Source organism: Mytilus edulis, chromosome 6, assembly GCF_963676685.1.
Source record: "Mytilus edulis chromosome 6, xbMytEdul2.2, whole genome shotgun sequence".
NCBI classification, from domain to species: domain Eukaryota; kingdom Metazoa; phylum Mollusca; class Bivalvia; order Mytilida; family Mytilidae; genus Mytilus; species Mytilus edulis.
In genome coordinates this window covers 83209898-83227488 of record NC_092349.1, presented here as the reverse complement: position 1 = coordinate 83227488, position 17591 = coordinate 83209898, and the positions used below count along the sequence as shown (strand labels likewise).

The 17591-nt window shown below is 30.5% G+C and overlaps 1 protein-coding gene across 8 annotated transcripts in view; it reads right to left on the bottom strand.

The window, feature by feature from the left end:
• Nucleotides 1–924: 924 nt before the first annotated feature.
• Nucleotides 925–17591, bottom strand: part of LOC139528674 (kinase suppressor of Ras 2-like) — a 36814-nt gene continuing 20147 nt past the window's right edge. For 5 of the 8 annotated variants that reach the window (XM_071324787.1, XM_071324793.1, XM_071324791.1 and 2 more), the window contains 14 exons: nt 17296–17385; nt 14949–15031; nt 13669–13833; nt 12497–12557; nt 12130–12181; nt 10366–10458; nt 10052–10143; nt 9332–9422; nt 8741–8829; nt 7318–7414; nt 6597–6730; nt 6025–6156; nt 5237–5366; nt 2809–3568 (listed from right to left, as the gene is read on the bottom strand). In XM_071324787.1, the coding sequence (XP_071180888.1) occupies nt 3413–3568; nt 5237–5366; nt 6025–6156; nt 6597–6730; nt 7318–7414; nt 8741–8829; nt 9332–9422; nt 10052–10143; nt 10366–10458; nt 12130–12181; nt 12497–12557; nt 13669–13833; nt 14949–15031; nt 17296–17385 (1465 nt within the window). In that variant the 3' untranslated portion in view covers nt 2809–3412. Of the gene's footprint in view, nt 3569–5236; nt 5367–6024; nt 6157–6596; nt 6731–7317; nt 7415–8740; nt 8830–9331; nt 9423–10051; nt 10144–10365; nt 10459–12129; nt 12182–12496; nt 12558–13668; nt 13834–14948; nt 15032–17295; nt 17386–17591 lie in introns of all 8 variants that reach the window. The other 3 variants (XM_071324788.1, XM_071324790.1, XM_071324792.1) reach the window with 2 other exon arrangements.

The window sequence follows — 17591 nt, the reverse complement described above, 5'->3', positions numbered from 1 at the left end:
TCATTCAGAGAGTTATCCGCCCATACTCCAACACATATCAATTAAATAATGCAGTATCCACACACATTCTGAGATACAAATGTTCAATCACTAGCACACAATAAAATGGAATGATTTAAAAGTAAAGGCTAATTCCTAGTCATTTGAGTGCTTCATTTGATTGTATCATTATCACACTAACAAAAAACTCCAAAGATCATGACAATACAGTTCCAATGAAAATTTTATACTTGATTTCATAAAAGTTGCTATTTTCCAAATCATATCCATGCAATAATAATTCTGGAAAAGAAGAGAGGCATTTTAGAGTCCAAGAGTCTAAAAATTGAGCTGAAATTTAAAATGCACATAGAGAGATCATTAAGCTTAAAATGTAATACTAAAACACTGAAATAACGGCTCACAAATAAATAAATGAAAATTGTCTTATTTTATAGATACCATAACTTCTAGGTAGCATCTAAATCAGAGATGCGTTTAAAGTTTCTTGGCAATATTTCTGCATAGTTTAATGGATAAAAGTCATTCTAATTAAATCAATAAACCGATGTTCCCCCTTTTTTGTTGTTAAATATTCAATATTTTATAGATATTCTCAACATGTAAATTTTCTTTCTTATTTTTTGGGCTTTGGTACTTGTTAAATTTTCAGATTTATGTAATTGAAATGGGATCACTGTCTATTTATGCATTTCAGATATTACACAAGGGAATTAATCATGTATATTTTTTTGGAGTTTTTGCTTCGCATGATTCATTTATTATCTCCCCTTTGAAAAGACTATTGACTACCTCATCAAAGTTATGCAAGAATTTTAGTTACAAGTCCACCCCTCTAATCCTAAAGGGCATGTAATCAATTATCTTTATGGTAGTTTTCACCACTAGAAGAGCTTTACTTATATCAGCAATGATGATTTTGAAAGAGTATAATTTCCCACTTTAAACATTGATATGATAAGAATTGCATTGACTATGGGTTACTCAAAAAATTTAGACAAATGAATATGATTTGGAATATATCTCCATATAATTACCAATTCTATACCTTAATTTAATGCACTCTATATAAATAAATTTGTGTAGCACTTCAGTCATATATAATGAAAATATAGATAATAAAAATGTATATCACATATATAGTAATGAAATACCACAGTTGTCAAACTAACTTGTGTTGAAGGTACTGACCAGATACTGACCATTCACATGATATTATATAGAAACATGACTAATGACTTCACAGATTCAACTGAATTATTCAGATTTAATAACTGAATGAATGAAAAACTTAGCAAAAGCAGAAAATCAAAAAGAGTCAGGAATAATACTTTTTATCTAACAATACACATCTCTTGTCAAATGTTTTAACTTTAAAGTGCTCTGTAAAGAATCTGAAAGCCAAAGCATTTCACAAAGGCATGAGGATTATTATTCACATCAGAATTTAATATAACAGCTGAATAGTCTTCCTTTACCATTATCAAATTCAAAATGGCTTTTTATTTTCCCCAGAACAGGACAAAGGAAATAAGAATAAGACACCATATCCGGCTCATACTCATAACATATGTCCAAGGAACTGCAAAATCTTAGACAAAACCTTAAATTGCCATACATTTTAACCCTTTCCTCCATTGACATTTTTTTGTTGCATACTTGATTCGCAGAGAATTTTTCAATAAAAGGCTAAAAATATGCATTAAAGTATAAACAAATTGCGAAAAACAAATATTTCATCATATAAATTCAAGTTAGATATTCTTATGAATATCCTTTTCATATTCATTGGATACAAATTTGATTAAGTTTGAAGCCGACACTTTGTAGTCAAAGCGTTCCAACTGAGGTACTACACAGGCGTCAAAAGGTGTCATCATGGAGTAAAGAATTAAAAAGTAAACATCCCAATCAGTACTAAGCTTCCAGTTTATGTTACCTTTATTGTTTATTTGTTTACTATGTTCTAATACTTCTTTGATCCTGTTTTGTAATGTTTAGTTGAAAACAAATACTCTCAATATAATGAAATTCAGGCTGTTGAGTATTGACCTACCATATACTGTGGATTCATTATTATTCGTTGGATACCAATTTTCGTGGATTTCATGGGCACAGTCAAACCACGAAATTAAATATTCAACGAATGATAATTTTTCTATAGGTGTGGATGCAGACTTCAGCAAAACCACGAAATTAAATATCCACGAATATGCAAGTTTTTCTTAATCCACGAAAATTGGTACCCACGAAAATAAATGAATCCACAGTAGTAGAGTTATAACTAACACAGTCCAATAACAAACTTATAAAACTCTTAAATATTTGTTGGTATTTTTGAAGCAAGCAACAAAGATAAAACAAAATCATCATCGTAAAAAATGATAATAAAACTGTAACAAGTTATGTCTGAAGGTAATATATTGCCAACTTGATAAGGTAATCCTCTGTCTTATATCTCAAAACAAAACCAAAAGGTATCAAAGATTTATATATATCTGGAAAAACTTTACAATTTATACTGGCCTAAAAATGTAAATTACTTTGTCATGGTTGACTATAATTTATACAATGATTAACTCCCTTTAAATAACTTCCGTTGGAGATTTAAGATTTTAAGATTTAAAACTTACTATTTTTTTAAGATAACCTCAGAAATATTCTAAATACATCAAAATTTAGTTAAAATTCTGACATGTTTGATGGCAAACAATACTAAATTTGACAGCTTTTTTCACCAAATTTGCACTTTATATGCAAATAATGATTAGCTTTAATAAAATTTAATTTAATTTAAAACCACATCAATTTTTGCTAAACAGCTTGCAATCAAACTCAATATTTATTCCCTTATAGAGTATACAATTCTTGTAATCAAAAAATGAAAGCAACAATTAAAAACAAAGCCATTGTAAATTCCCCCCCCCCCCCCCCCCCCCCCCCCCCCCAATCTCTCGCAAGTGAATTGTTAAAACTTTTTTTTGGACATACTACATGTCCTAACTACAGGCAAAGGAAGACCTCAAAGACACAGGTGATCAATAAGAAAGTGATAAAAACTGATGTTCTGAACCTCTCTGGTTAAAAAAACACAGAAAATCCAAACAGATGCTTGACTTAGTTTGACATGCATTAAAACACATAATTTATCTTTTGCTAGCTGTGGAGACGGTTTTGCAGCCTTTAAAACAATCACGGTCAGATATAATTTTCCGAATCCAGATAATAGAGGTTGTGTGAATGTGATCTTCATGACATAATTATATTCCTCGTCCTGAATGGAAAAATTGTACTGGACATTCACATAACTGGCCAACTCGTCTATTGTTGTGGGATGAATCCCTGCAGAATTTAACGCCTCTGCCATGGCTATATCACATAAAATAGCTGATGTGCCCATGTCAGATGTTTGTCATGTGAAAACTGATTCGGCACTGCGTGATATATGGATAGGATGTGAAGGACTCCGATGAAGAGGTTTTTTAGGTAAACGGTCTAAGGCTTTTAAAATCCAGGCAAAGTCAGGTCTATCACTATTATTAAAAGTCCAACACATCATTAACAAATCCTGAAAAAGAAAGAGTATATGTCTTAATGCTACATAATATTGTAATGGGAATTTGATATATTGATTAGCCTAATAATAAAAGCTTGTAATAGTCAGACATTTTCAAATCCAACATTCTATTTGTGAAAAGCAATATTTAAATCAAAGAGCTTGGGAGCTCTAAGGGAAAAGACGGCCATTACAAGTAACATTTATAAAAACTACTAAATTCATTTAATAATCAAAGAGCAGATTGCTCTGTGGGATATGATTGCCATTGTTTTCATTGACACATGTAGCTGGATAATATTATTTTCAAAACTAATTCAACTGCACATGTAAAATGTAATTTACGTAATCTGAATAGTTATATAATAGCCAATCCCTGTTAAAAGTGTATGAACAATGTACTTATGCCTATTGTGTTTTATTTTTGTACTATCAATTTCAAGTTTACTTTCCACATCAGTCACTGAGACTCAGAGTGAGAGAAGTATTTCACTTCGTATCTTACCACCTATTTTCCTACTTTAATTCTAGGAGGAACCCCATTCCTAACTCTTTAAATGTTTAATTTCCTTTGGGTCAGTGATCATGACTCCTTTCCGTACACATTTATCAGTTTAAATTGCGATCGTTTTTAATATAATACGACGTTTATCGGCAGAACGAGTTAATTTTTCTCAACGTAATGTCAGAATTCCACGGAAGTGCTTTCCGGAAGGGAGACAACTCAAAACAATAATATGGAAGACTCTATTTCGCCTGAAGGGGTGTTGAAAATAAACCTTAACGATGAGGACATTTATTTTAATTTGAATGATGCATATGATTTAAAATTATGCAACAACAATAACCCTCAATAGCAGACATACATAGAAAGGATCCCATGAGTTATAAATTAATCAATCTAGTGGGGAATCCAGAGCAACCATTTAACCTAGTACCCCTTGAAGTCAAGTAAACTATACGCATGCGCATAATTACCTAAACAAACCCTGTAGTAAGAACATATATTAAACCTAAATGGTTCTCTATTTTTTATAGAAGTACAATATCAAAAATCAGTTTAATAACGGTGACATATAAGTAAAACTCCACTTCAGTTGTTATATGACAGAAATAGATTTATCGGAATTCAGAGAACTCTCGCATTTTTATCACAACTGGGGAAGTCCCTCTGACGTGTTTCTAAATTTATAAAAATACTAAATATAAATACTGCTTGATTCTGATTTTCCGTGTTGTTAAAAACACGCATATAAGTCAAGGGAAATATCAAACATGAAGATTATGAAAAGAACATTATAGGAAAGTTGTTTAAATTCAATCCCTTTGTTTGTTTTTACCTTTAAAAACCAAGACAATCATAAGAATCTGAGATGGTCCTTTATGTTTAGAATAAAACAATTGACGTGAGGGCATTGTCCTGAGCCACTAGTATAAGTCTACAGATTGCTTGAAAGCAATCGTATCCCAAAAATCAAGCAAAAATATTACAGGTCTATATGTTATTCACTTATAATTTGTTAACAACTTATTTTGAACGATAGATTAATATTGGTTATACTTTGTGTATATTAAAAGCTTACTGGTACTAGGTATCTAGGAAATGGCTGCTGCACAAAATAATTGATTCAAACTAAATGTTCAGATATTATAATGTATTTATAAATATATATATGCTACCTTAAATTCCCTGGTTCCTGAAATACTTCCTAATGATTGCTTCAGTCCCTTTCCCACCTGCCATATAACAGTTTCTGGAGGTTGATTTCGGAATGGCCACTCCCCACAGAGAAGCTCATACCATACAGTCCTGAAAATTATAATCATATGTTTGTATCTTTGCTATATGAAGACTTATTTTAAACTAAGTTTTACTGTGCATATTGCTGTGTGTTGATTTATTCTACATCTACATTTGCTAAATGTATAGGGGGAAGAGTTACGATCTCATAAAACATGTTTAAACTTGCCACATTTTTTAGCCTGTCTGAAATCAAGATCTTTGTTAGTTTTGTTTGTTCTGTTAATATTGGCTTATTTATATGTTTCGAAGGTTAGTTTGTCATCCATTTTTGGTGAACTAGTACACATTTTTGTTCAAGGGCCAACTGAAGCCTGCAGCCAGGGTAGGAGGTTCAGGGCCCCTAATGGAGCTGTATGTATGGTTAATGCATAGAGTTTTAACATGTCCCTTAAAAAAATTGCCTAAGCACTTGATTCTCCTTTTTTCCAAATCATTGATCTCAATCTGAATTTATTAGTCTTGCATAATCTGCTGAGAGTTTGTTTTATTTATCAATTTTGACACTGCACTCAAAATCCCATTTGATCGTGTCAATAAAAAAAATTAAAGATAAATATTTTAACCTATCTAATTTGATATCTCTTTTTCTATATTAACATGTTATTTAAATTGAATAGTCCAAACATTAAAGAAGTCTGTTTTCAGTTTAAAATTATTTACTCACCCAAATGCATAAATATCAGATTTTTCTGAGAATGGGAGATCCAGTTTACCACTCAACGGTTGTAACTGTCTAATTACTTCAGGAGCCAGGTAACACAGCCACCCTGGTGATATGTTTAACCACTCTCCCTTCCTGTAATATAAACACATGTTTAAACACTCTCGTATCCTACAAATATAAACACATAAGTCGAGTGATGTTCTTAAATTCCTCCAGTCTGTTAACAATTTAACAGTGTTTCTAGCCTTATGTTACATGCATGCCAATGATAGTAAATGCAAGTGTACATTGTATAAGATTACTGAAGAGAAATTGAATTTTATATTTTGGTTAATATGTTATCTGGTTGCTGTCTCACTTTTCTGTGATTGTTAACAAATGAATAAATGAAAGATAAATCAATCAAATCCAAGAAATACTATATACAAATAATGCACTCTGTTAGTCTGCAGATTTTCTTAAAACTGCAATAATCAAAGTCACATTTTGTAACTTATTGAAAAATTGCAAAAATAAATGCATACAAAAAGAGATACGTATAATTTTTGCAGCAAAAATCACCTTTTACATACCTGTTACCATGACACAATCGTGTCACATTAAATAAACCAAAATCTGTTATCACAACTTTGCCATTTTCTAAAAATATATTTTTTGACTTCAAGTCTTTGTGTACAATTCCCCTTGCATGAAGATATCCCATACCCTGAAAAAAGAAATGTATGTGTGATTTACACGATATAAACATACGATAACTATATAGAAATAGAAAAGATTTTTTTTTTTATGAATATAGCCCCACAACTCTGAAATTAATAGGAAATCATCAAAATTAAAAGGTAGCTAGTTTTCCTTGAACTTGAGCGTTTAAAAATTACATACTTAAGTTGCATTTTTATGCACCTGTCCTTAGCCAGGAGCCTGTTGTTCAGTGGTTGTTGGTGTGGTTCATAGGTGTTTCTCACTTTTTATATAGATTAGATCATTGTTTTTTTCCTGTTTGAATTGTTTTACACTAGTCATTTTGTGGCCCTTTATAGCTTGCTGTTCAATGTTAGCTAAGGCTCTGTGTTCAAGACCGTACTTTGACCTGTAATTGTTAACTTATACCTTATGACTTGGATGGAGAGTTGTCTCTCATTGGCACTCATATCACAGCTTCTTTTTTATATTGAGTTGTAGCAAAACATGCTTGGAAGAATAAACTAACAATGATGTACCATAAATCCTCAGTCCTTGATGGGGATATGATAAATACTATAACACATTACTATAAATATGTACATGACCTACCTGTGCTATTTGAGAAGCTACCAATATAGCTTTATTCATCTGCACTTTTTCTTTTGTACTTCGTACATATGCATATAATGTTTGGCCACTACAATAACTGAAATAGAAAAGTTTATAATCAGTACAATGATCTTACATCCAATTTATTTCATGTGATGCCTTATCTTCACCTTTAAACGTCTTATTAAAACAAAATATCAAAACTTTAAGAATTTTGTATTGCTTTTAACTCTTTATTTAATGAAAACAAATGTTTCAAAACTATTATCATAGGTGTGGCTTCAATATTTTTTTCATTAGTCATCTCAATATGCAGCACAGTGATATTGTTGGCTTCTTTGAAAACTACCTCTACCTTTTTTTATTGGGAAAATATGTGTCATTTTTATCAAATTGGGAAATTAATAATTATCCATGAATTTGACTGGAACTTCAATTTGCAGATCCCTTTTCAAGAGGTAAACCCTCATATGAAATAAGACCCCTTATTGTTAGTGATGATACATAAATAGACCCTCAAATCTGCACATGTAGTCATTTTAGGCATGAAAAATGTTTATATGAGTGTTTTTCAGTTTGTTTGCATGCACAACTACTACTGAGTCTGCACTGTTTGGGAAAAAAAGTTGTCTTTTTTGGGAATAATTTTAAGCCATTTTTTTTCAAATTGGGATTCTTCTCTAGGGGAAAAAGCCTTTATTCTCCGGTAATTTAAGGCAAACAATATCACTGCAGCATCATAATTGTTTGTTGCCAAATAGTTTTAATAGAAGATTTAAAATCCCAAGTAGTGTTCAGCCCTATACATATATATATATATTAACTGTGTAGGCAATGGTTGATAGCAGAATATCATCTGTGTTCTAAAATGGAAATCACAAATTTATCATTTCCCAATCTGGTACAGACAGAAAAACTGAAATGTATTTATCTCACAAGTATGAAAGGAATAATTCAATAGATATAAAGCATTCTCTATTTCAAAATCTAATGTATCCATAGAAGATTTAAGGTTGATTGTGAAATGGTAAAATTCTACATTCGTATTGCCTTAATGCATCACTATACCTTTAGGCAATCAGATATAGATAACTGTAGGAAACTGCATATTCTCTTAGGTGTAATCCGACAGAAAATAGCAAGGAAACATATACCTCTTTATGAATTTTGGTACAAAGACAAGAGCCCTCTGAGGAAATATTAATCCCTAAGAGTTTCTGGTTCAATACAAAAGACAGAAAATTTTGATTGAAAGATTTTGGATACTGATTTTTCTATTGGCTTTTCTTCCACTGTTATGAGATCTTCGTCATCAATAAATCAGTATCAATATTTACCTTGGTTCAGGTGTCACAACAGATCAGGTGTAAAGTCACAACAGATCAGGTGTAATCAATAGAGTATTACACTATAAATTCCTTACCTTGTAACTATAGCTAAATGTGGAGGTTTCATACAAGCACCCATAAATAATATTAAATTATCATGACGAGTTTTCTTTAACATTGCAACCTGTGGGAAAAAAAGAAAAGTTTTAATCAAATTATATATTTCATATATTAATGATGATAAGTTCACTAGAAGCTTTTCTGTTCAAACCTTTGTTTTGAATAACAAAATGAAAACTGTATGGTATTTTAAACAAATTGTCATGTTCAAGATCGGTTTGCTGATTTACAAAGTTTGTTTAGGAGATTAGATTTATTCCAATACCATTCCATCTCTTCTTTAACAAGAATGTATATGAATTGGAGGGAACTTAGCCCAAGATATTGAACTGTTGCTGTAAGTTCAATGATGTCCTGTTCGTAAATACATTTATTCTTTCAGAATAGACTAGGGTTTTCTTCTATTCAAAATCAAGTATAAACACTGTTTAGATCTAATGAGCTGATTCTTAAAAAAGGTGATGAGAGAACCAATATTAAGTACGGGAAAGACGCCTTACCTCTTGTTTGAATGCTGGAGAAAGGTGATTAGAGAAACATTATTAAGTATGGGAAAGACGACTTACCTCTTGTTTGAATGCTGACAGCTGAGCTTGGTTATCTGTATCTGAATCCATATGTAACATTTTAATGGCTACTTTACCATGCCAATGGCCCCTAGAAAAAATATAGTTAGTGTTAAAATATCTTGCTTTTTTAAAATGTGAAAACATAACAGGAGGATTTATTTAATCATAATATTATGACACAAATATTTAATTTCAGAACAAAAAGTTTAAAATTAAAATTTCTTTGAACAGACATTTCAATATATGCAATATATGTAACAGATATTGCAATAGACAACATGATAGAAACTCGCCCAAAAATGAAAATAAGAAAAACCCTTGTCTGCATTTCCTATAAAAAACATTATTTTTGTTGCTTTGTTTTTAAATCTAATGATTCTCCAGTGAAATGTTTTGCTTGGACTAGCCAATAATATTTGTCCAATAAACCAACAGTCTATTGCATCCAGAACCATTGTGAACTCTGAAAGTATAATCACTGATAACTAATCATTTTAAATAAAAGACTTAGAAAAAATAAATGCCTAAACCATGATGAAAGATTCATAACAAAGTGAAAAGTCTGTTCATAGCTAGGTCATTATCAAAACCTTTTAAAATTGATTGGCCTCGTACTCATTCTTGACAAGGTTTAAAACAATTCTCCATAGGAATACTTACTTATAAACAATACCAAATCTACCAAGGTTTAAAACAATTCTCCCTAGGAATACTTACTTATAAACAATACCAAATCTACCAGTACCAATTGATTCTTCTATCACAAGCTGTTCGTATGGAATATCCCATTCTTTTAGGGTCACAGATAACTGAAAAGAAATATAATCTAATTCAACCATGCACAACCAATTTGAGTCTTTGATCTGTGTTGAGGAAAATTTTGTTGAAATTTTATTTTATTTTTATTTTACATTAATCAGTTTATAATATTTTAATGTGAAGAAAAAAAATCATAAATGATGTGATGGTCTAAAGAAAGCATCATTAGAAATTTAGATTAAAACTTTGTAAATTCAATTATTTATGCTTACACTATTTTGTCGCCACAGATTTCCCCCTAATGGGTCATCTTGACTATCTACTGAATTCACTCGTTCTGGCAGTGTCTTTTCTGACGTATTGCTCTAAAAATAGAAATAGATTCTTGTTTTCAATCAAATATAATTGACTGATTATTGTTTCACAGTCTAATGAAAATATTTCATGAAAATTAAGGACAAAACAGACAATTTTTTTTTTTTTTTTTTTAATCCATAGTATACAATATTTTTTATTTCAAATTATTTTTGCAAAGAATTCCACATAAGTCAGTGCTAGGGGTCGTCTTAAACTTGCAGTTAGGTAAAAGTTTATTTGCTCCATGTTGAAGTCTAACTGTGACTTTGAAATGATGAACAACAATAAAAGCTCTGTTCCTTTGCTTTTTGTGTTTTTACCTTATTTTTTTTGTGCACGTACTGATTTCGTGTCATGGATGGATAGCCCATATCCTTTGTTTTTCTATTAGGCCAATCAAAATTAATTGATAGATTTTCATCCCCACCCGCCCCGATTTTTTTTATCTTGCAAAATTAACGATTTCCAGATTTTGTTCATTTCTGTTACCGGTAACCGTCAATAATTTCGTTTCATTCGAACTTCCTGTTTAAAATTTCGGTTTTCATATTTCTTGTTTCGAGTACTTTAAAACGATTATATTGACAAATTATGCTGCTCAATGATGACAGTATCTTCTACAGAGAATATAGATAGATTACCAGAAGGGCATGAAATATTCGGGTTACGAGTATTAAATACGCTGTGTCCAAGAACTCAAATCGCGGTATGTCACAAATTGGAAATTTCTTTCATCAGAAAATTGTGAATTTATTTAATAATACATTGACTTTGTGTCTGCAAACTTGGGCTGTGAATGATTTCCAAAGTGCAAGAATCGTGGAACAAATTGGTAGAAAAATTTTACTGAATTAAAGAAATTGACAAAAGCACGAACTTGTTAGATCTATGACCATATATTGAGTTCAAAAAGTCGGCAAACATATACATTGTGTACTAGAAAACCCTCAGATTTACCTATGGCTAATGTTTTTTGTTTAAAAACACAAAATACCATTAAAAGAGTATTTAAACAACTTCATGTTTTACAATGTAATTATATACATGTACGCGTTATTCTTGCATAACTTGAGAATCTTAAAAGCGCCAACTTTGCTATTCCCAACACTTGTTTAAGTTTTCATTTCATTCATAATACTTGTGTTCCATACCATTGCATTTGCATAAGTTTATGGGGACTACAAACCATCGCTTAAGAGAGCAAAATAAATTTCAATATTTGGAGTTGATAGTCAAACTGAATAGAGAGTTTCTCCATGGTTTTACTGTTTACTGAAAATAGGTTTCTAAAGTAGCAATTGCATGTAGAACAGTCGTTGCAAATCAGAGATGTTTATTCAAGAATAATGTACGATTCTTTATATATGTTTACACATTTACATGGTATAAGCTACATTGTGTAATTATAACACTTGCATATATATGAAGTTCACGCCACAAGAAGGTTTCAAATTGAATAAAATTTAAAAAAATAAAATCCTCCAACCCGCCCCATTTTTTTCAAAACTTTGGATGAAAATCTACTAATTAATTTCAGTTGGTCTTATAGATATTTTGACATTGTACTATGTCAAATATTTTCTTCCATTTATATATCTTTTATTTCATGTTATTCACATCTTTTCTTTTAATTCAAAATTGGAGAAATAAATAAATGAATTGACGTCTATTACACTTACACCTTCCAGAGTTTTACTACTGTCATCTGACGTGTTGCTGCCGATAACATCACTGAAATAAAAAAAAATAAAAACGTTAATCTGGTTGTAGATGTCATTCTCAGTATGGATTAAATAGCTCACAAAATTGTAAAATATAATGAAACATACAGATATTTTCTATTTACAACAGGTTCTGCATAACACCAGTGATACTATCTAGTGACTCTTATAAATTTTCTTGTAAGATAAGAACAGTTCAGTTTCAATTTTAATGGTACTATTTTAGTGAAAAAAGTGGCAAATGTTTTAGAATTTCTTACACTTTAACAAGTCTAATAGATCATATAATATTGAATAAAAGAGTTATTTTTGTTTTGAAACTTACCCGTTTCTGACTGTATGTACAGAGTATGTGGAACCAGTTAAATCATTTTCTAAAGGATTATCTGTAGAAAAAATAAATTGATTGTAATAATATATAACATGATATATATATATATATATATTTTTTTATACATTTCTTAAAAATAAATTGACAACATGTTAAGTAAATATTGTAGTTGATCAGTGATTTCAGGGTTTCTGCTGGCAGTTATTGCTTTTTGAGGGGGAAACAATTTTATTACTGAAATTTATTGTAGACTTTTCTTTTCCTTTGGTCAGTCAGCTTTTTAACGAGTTACTATTTTGACAAAAAATCAATAATCAACTAATTGTGTAAATATATGGAGAATGTATTCATCGGACACAAATGATGCCCAGGCTTTCAGACCACAACAAGAATGTGTCCATAGTACATGGATTCCCTACTCGCACTATCATTTTCTATGTTCAGTGGACTGTGAAATTGGGGTAAAAAATCTGATGTGGCATTGCAATTAGAAAGATCATATCATAGGGAACATGTGTACTAAGTTTTAAGTGGACTAGACTTCAACTTCATCAAAAATTATCTTGATCAAAAACTTTCACCTAAACTGGACAAACAGATGAATTGACCAACAAACCAACAAACAGACCAGAAAACATAATGCCCATAAATGGGACATAAAAAGTTTTAAAGGGACATAACTGAAAAACAGTAAAAGTGAGGCTACCCAAATTTGTACTTAATCTATTTTTTGTGGTGATTAGCATTGTGTATAAGTTTCATAGCATTAGGTTGAGGCAAATTGAAGTCAGAGAACAGAATTGCATAACTAGAACAGTAAACTTGTCGCCACCAAAATTCAATCTTGATCTGTGTTTTGTGGTTATAAGCATTCTGTATGAGCATTTCCAAAACAGAGGGGCATAGAAGGGTTAGAAGCATTTGATATCTATATCTTCAATAAAATATTCATCAAAATGGATTCTCATGTTGTTAATGAGTGGTTATTACAACTTTTATAAAAAATAAAAAAATAGGAAGCAGGAACATTTTTGAAAAAAAAGAGCTTTGGAAATTTTTAAGATCCTGAAATTTTAAAACTGTCAGACTAGAAGCTTGTCATTCTATATATATTTAATTTTAAAGGTTTCACATGTGTGGAATCCTAAGAAAGTGTGTATACATACCTGGGAATTCAAAGGCTAAGCCCTGTGATGGAGTGTAAGATTCTTTATGAGGATTAAGGAATGGTGATGAAGGAGTCGATGAGTTACATGATGATGATTCTGAGTCTTTAGTAAACTCAGTACAGGAATGGTTTGGTCTCAACTTGTGTACCATGCTTGGAGATCCTGAAATAATAATGTTAAAGAATAAATTTGAGACTGTGTTGTGAAATCCGCTTATTAGATTTTATTCAATTTTGGTGCCATGACCAGGATTCGAAACCAGTGTTGTCAGGCCCCTGGATGTTGTGAAGTCTATTTGTGAGACATACAGTATAGGGTGCCACTCAATTGTAACATCATTATTGTTGACCTATTTCTTTAGCTTTCAATACACTATCAAACTAGCAAGACGTCTGTTATTTTAGTTCAATTCATTGTACGAAATCTTAGCTTTTATACACAATAAACTGGACCATTACAATTCTAATTTTCAAATAAAATTTTGTGTGGGTAAGGGAGAAATGCTTGTTTTAATAATGTGCAAAAATCGTTTTATAAATGGATAATCATGTTAGCAAATATTGGAATGTCAACGTATATGTTCAGTTCCTGCATCACAATGTTTGTAAAGTATAGACACTATGATTTTTACACATCAACTATAGAGAGAGAACTCAAGTGCTACCTTTGGTCAAGAATGGTGTATACAGAATGGACTGACTTTTATCAACTGATAGATGGCACAACATTGTAATGTAGAGAGGTGTTGTAAAGTGTGTTATCTAATAGAGAATATCAATGTGGTATTTATATTATTTAATCATTGATTGTTGGTGTTAAATGCCAATTTCAATTCTCTATATTATATAAGAAAGTTTTATTTTGAGGCAAGGCATGAAGAACACCAACCCTAAACTTGCAATTAAAATCAATTAAGAAATGAGTCCTCTGTATATACATTGTATTCTGTAATGTAGTGACCAGCTTACAATAGTACATTTTTTAACATTTGGCAACTGGAAATCCATATACTGTGAAACATACATATTTAGCCTCTTGAAAACCCATGTATGATTGGAAAAATCTGGGCTGTATTTCTTAAAAATATTTGTAAACTCTAATGTAATTTTATCATTTAAATGCAACAAGCTTCAAAGCTTTAAAACAGTGACTTTAGTATGATAACACAGATGATTTGAACACTTACCATGCCTAGTTAATAGGGTCTAAGACTCTAAGTATTCAAAGACCTTAGATTTAAAACAGTGACTTGCCTATGATCACTTCAAATAACTTACCATGCCTATTAGGGTCTAATAAGTACAAGTTGGGAGCACACAATGGAGCAGCTTTGCCGGCACAATCACGATGACATTTGTATCTGGAATATACAAATTAAACAAATATTAATAAAAGTCATTGATATCAAAATTCTACAGATCGTAGGGAGTAAGCATTTTTAAATCATAATAAATTATTACACAATTTTCAAATTTCTTGGTCAACAATAAGAACAACTCTATAAATTTATAACTTTCTATTAACTTCAAATTTATGTTACCATTTTTTCTAAAGAGAGATACGCTAAATCTGGAGAAAAAGACAAATAAACTTATAAACCAATTAACTGTTAATATTTATGTTTTCTAAAATAAAAACATAACTATCAAAATGATGTGAACTACCTTTTTTCCCTAGAACATTCACTTCATTTTACTTTAGCAATATTTCAAATTTTCTCGATGTATTTATATGAGGAAAGTTTACATAATAAAAACAATTTGTATTTACGTTAATTTTATACATAAAAAAGTTGCAAAATAAAATGGCTTACAAAAATAAGTCTGTTTATTGTAAACTAGACATTATAATCACAATATAGATATGATCTGGGAACTTTAACCATTCATATTTTATGAGAGTAAACTTTGTAATATTATTTGACATGATTTGTATTGTATAAAATAGCCTTAAACCTTTAAATTAGTATTTAATGGTAAAAATATATTGACTAGAAGAGTAAAACCTATGGTTTCATTGCAGAAATCAAATATACATGTACATGATTTATGATAAGAAAATCATGTATTTAACATTTAAATGAAATTTTCAAGTTTTTCAAGATATATACTTAATATTTTAAGCATCAAATTTTACAATTTTTCTTTGCACTTACTCTGCTCAGAGGTATATATTCAACTATTACAAACAGTGACCCCCTTTCTAAAATCCTGGATCCCCCCTGTATTATTCATGTTCAATATAGATGTTATTTTTGTGTGAGGTTTACTGTTTTAATAACAATTGGTTCACACTGTAAGATGCTCTATATTTGAAACAATTTTAACAATACATGAACTAACTAATGTGTTCAAAAACAAAACAATTTTTTCTACATATAAGTGGCTTCAATATTCTATGTGTGATATTCAGAACAGAACAATGTGTTCTAAACGTCACTGACTTTAAGATTCTAATTGTGCAAAACGAAAAATAGTAAAAAAATAACATTGATATATGTAATCAAACTCAAAACAAATCTTTAATAGTTTATCTACTACAAGGTTTACTCTTTCAGTACAATAACCCAAGTTACTGTCCTTACAGTTGTTAGAATAAAACAACTCCTTGTAAAATTCTAAATGTTGGAAGTTTTAACTGGCCCTACATAGAAAATACATATTTTCATGGCATAGTCCAGCCAAATAAAGGTTGTGTTTTTATAAACATCAAATAACAGATTTGAATTAGTCATAAAAACCAAGATAACTTGTAATCTATGAAAATCAATTCTTCAATGTTAACTTCTAGTCAACCATATTTTGTAACCTCTTCTGCTTTTTCTTCAGCAATCCTTTTTTCCAGAAACTCCTGTATTCATTTGGAATATCTTATAACAATTATGACAGAAGATATGGTGTAAATCTTCTTTCTCTAGTTCTAATTCTTAGCTCATTATTACTTTCCACTGTCTTACGGATGTACTTAGGTGAGGTGAGGTGAAAATAAATAAATCAAGAATTTAAAATTGATACTTTTAGCAGGTAGAGCATGCGTTAAAGATAAAAATAAGCTAAAAATATCCATAGGTCATGGACCTCCTTTTCGAGATATTTGAGATTTAAAACATGGCAGGAAAAGGCTGACTCGGACTTTTACCTATATTTGCATTGGTATTATTTGGGTCTCAAAACAAAAGAAAGAAAATCAAGAATCTTCTAAAATTTTGGTAAATGACCTTTCATGAGCTATTAAGTCTTATATGAAAAGATAAATGGGTGTTATGGGGCAAAATAGTTTACCTTGTATTGTATGGAAAAACACCAAGGAGACCGAACATTTGCCACGAATTCCAAAACCTCACCTAAGTACATAAGTGAAGTAATATTGTATCACACTACTTCCTGTAGAAGTAGAGTTTTAGATTTCTCTAAATTCTATATGAACTCATGTTTTGGGTCTTTTCATGTATCCAGATTTACTGTTAATGATATTTAAAAAAAATACAATTTAGACAAGGTAAATTATCTCCAAATTCTAAATAGAAATGTTCATTGACTTTTACATAATTTGCCCAAGCAATAACTTTAAAGGCAGTAATATGAAGCATTCAAACTATGAGAGAACGATCATTCATAGACTTACTTGCATTCCCGGCAAATTTTTCCAGGCAAAAGGATGTGTTTATGACACGTATCACAGATACTTCCAATTAGAGAAAATTTTGTCTCAAATCTATAAATAAACATGACAACATCAACAGAAAAATAAAAAAACAACCAGACCGTGTAAAGTGAAAGTAGAATAGACATAGAAATTTTCATTACATAATGATTATTTGGTAAGTTATAGTTTGTTCTTTCAGTTTTTGTTTTTTTGAATGATTAGAGATTGGATCGTTTGAGTTATTGTAATCAATTTTGAATTACTAATATTATCTC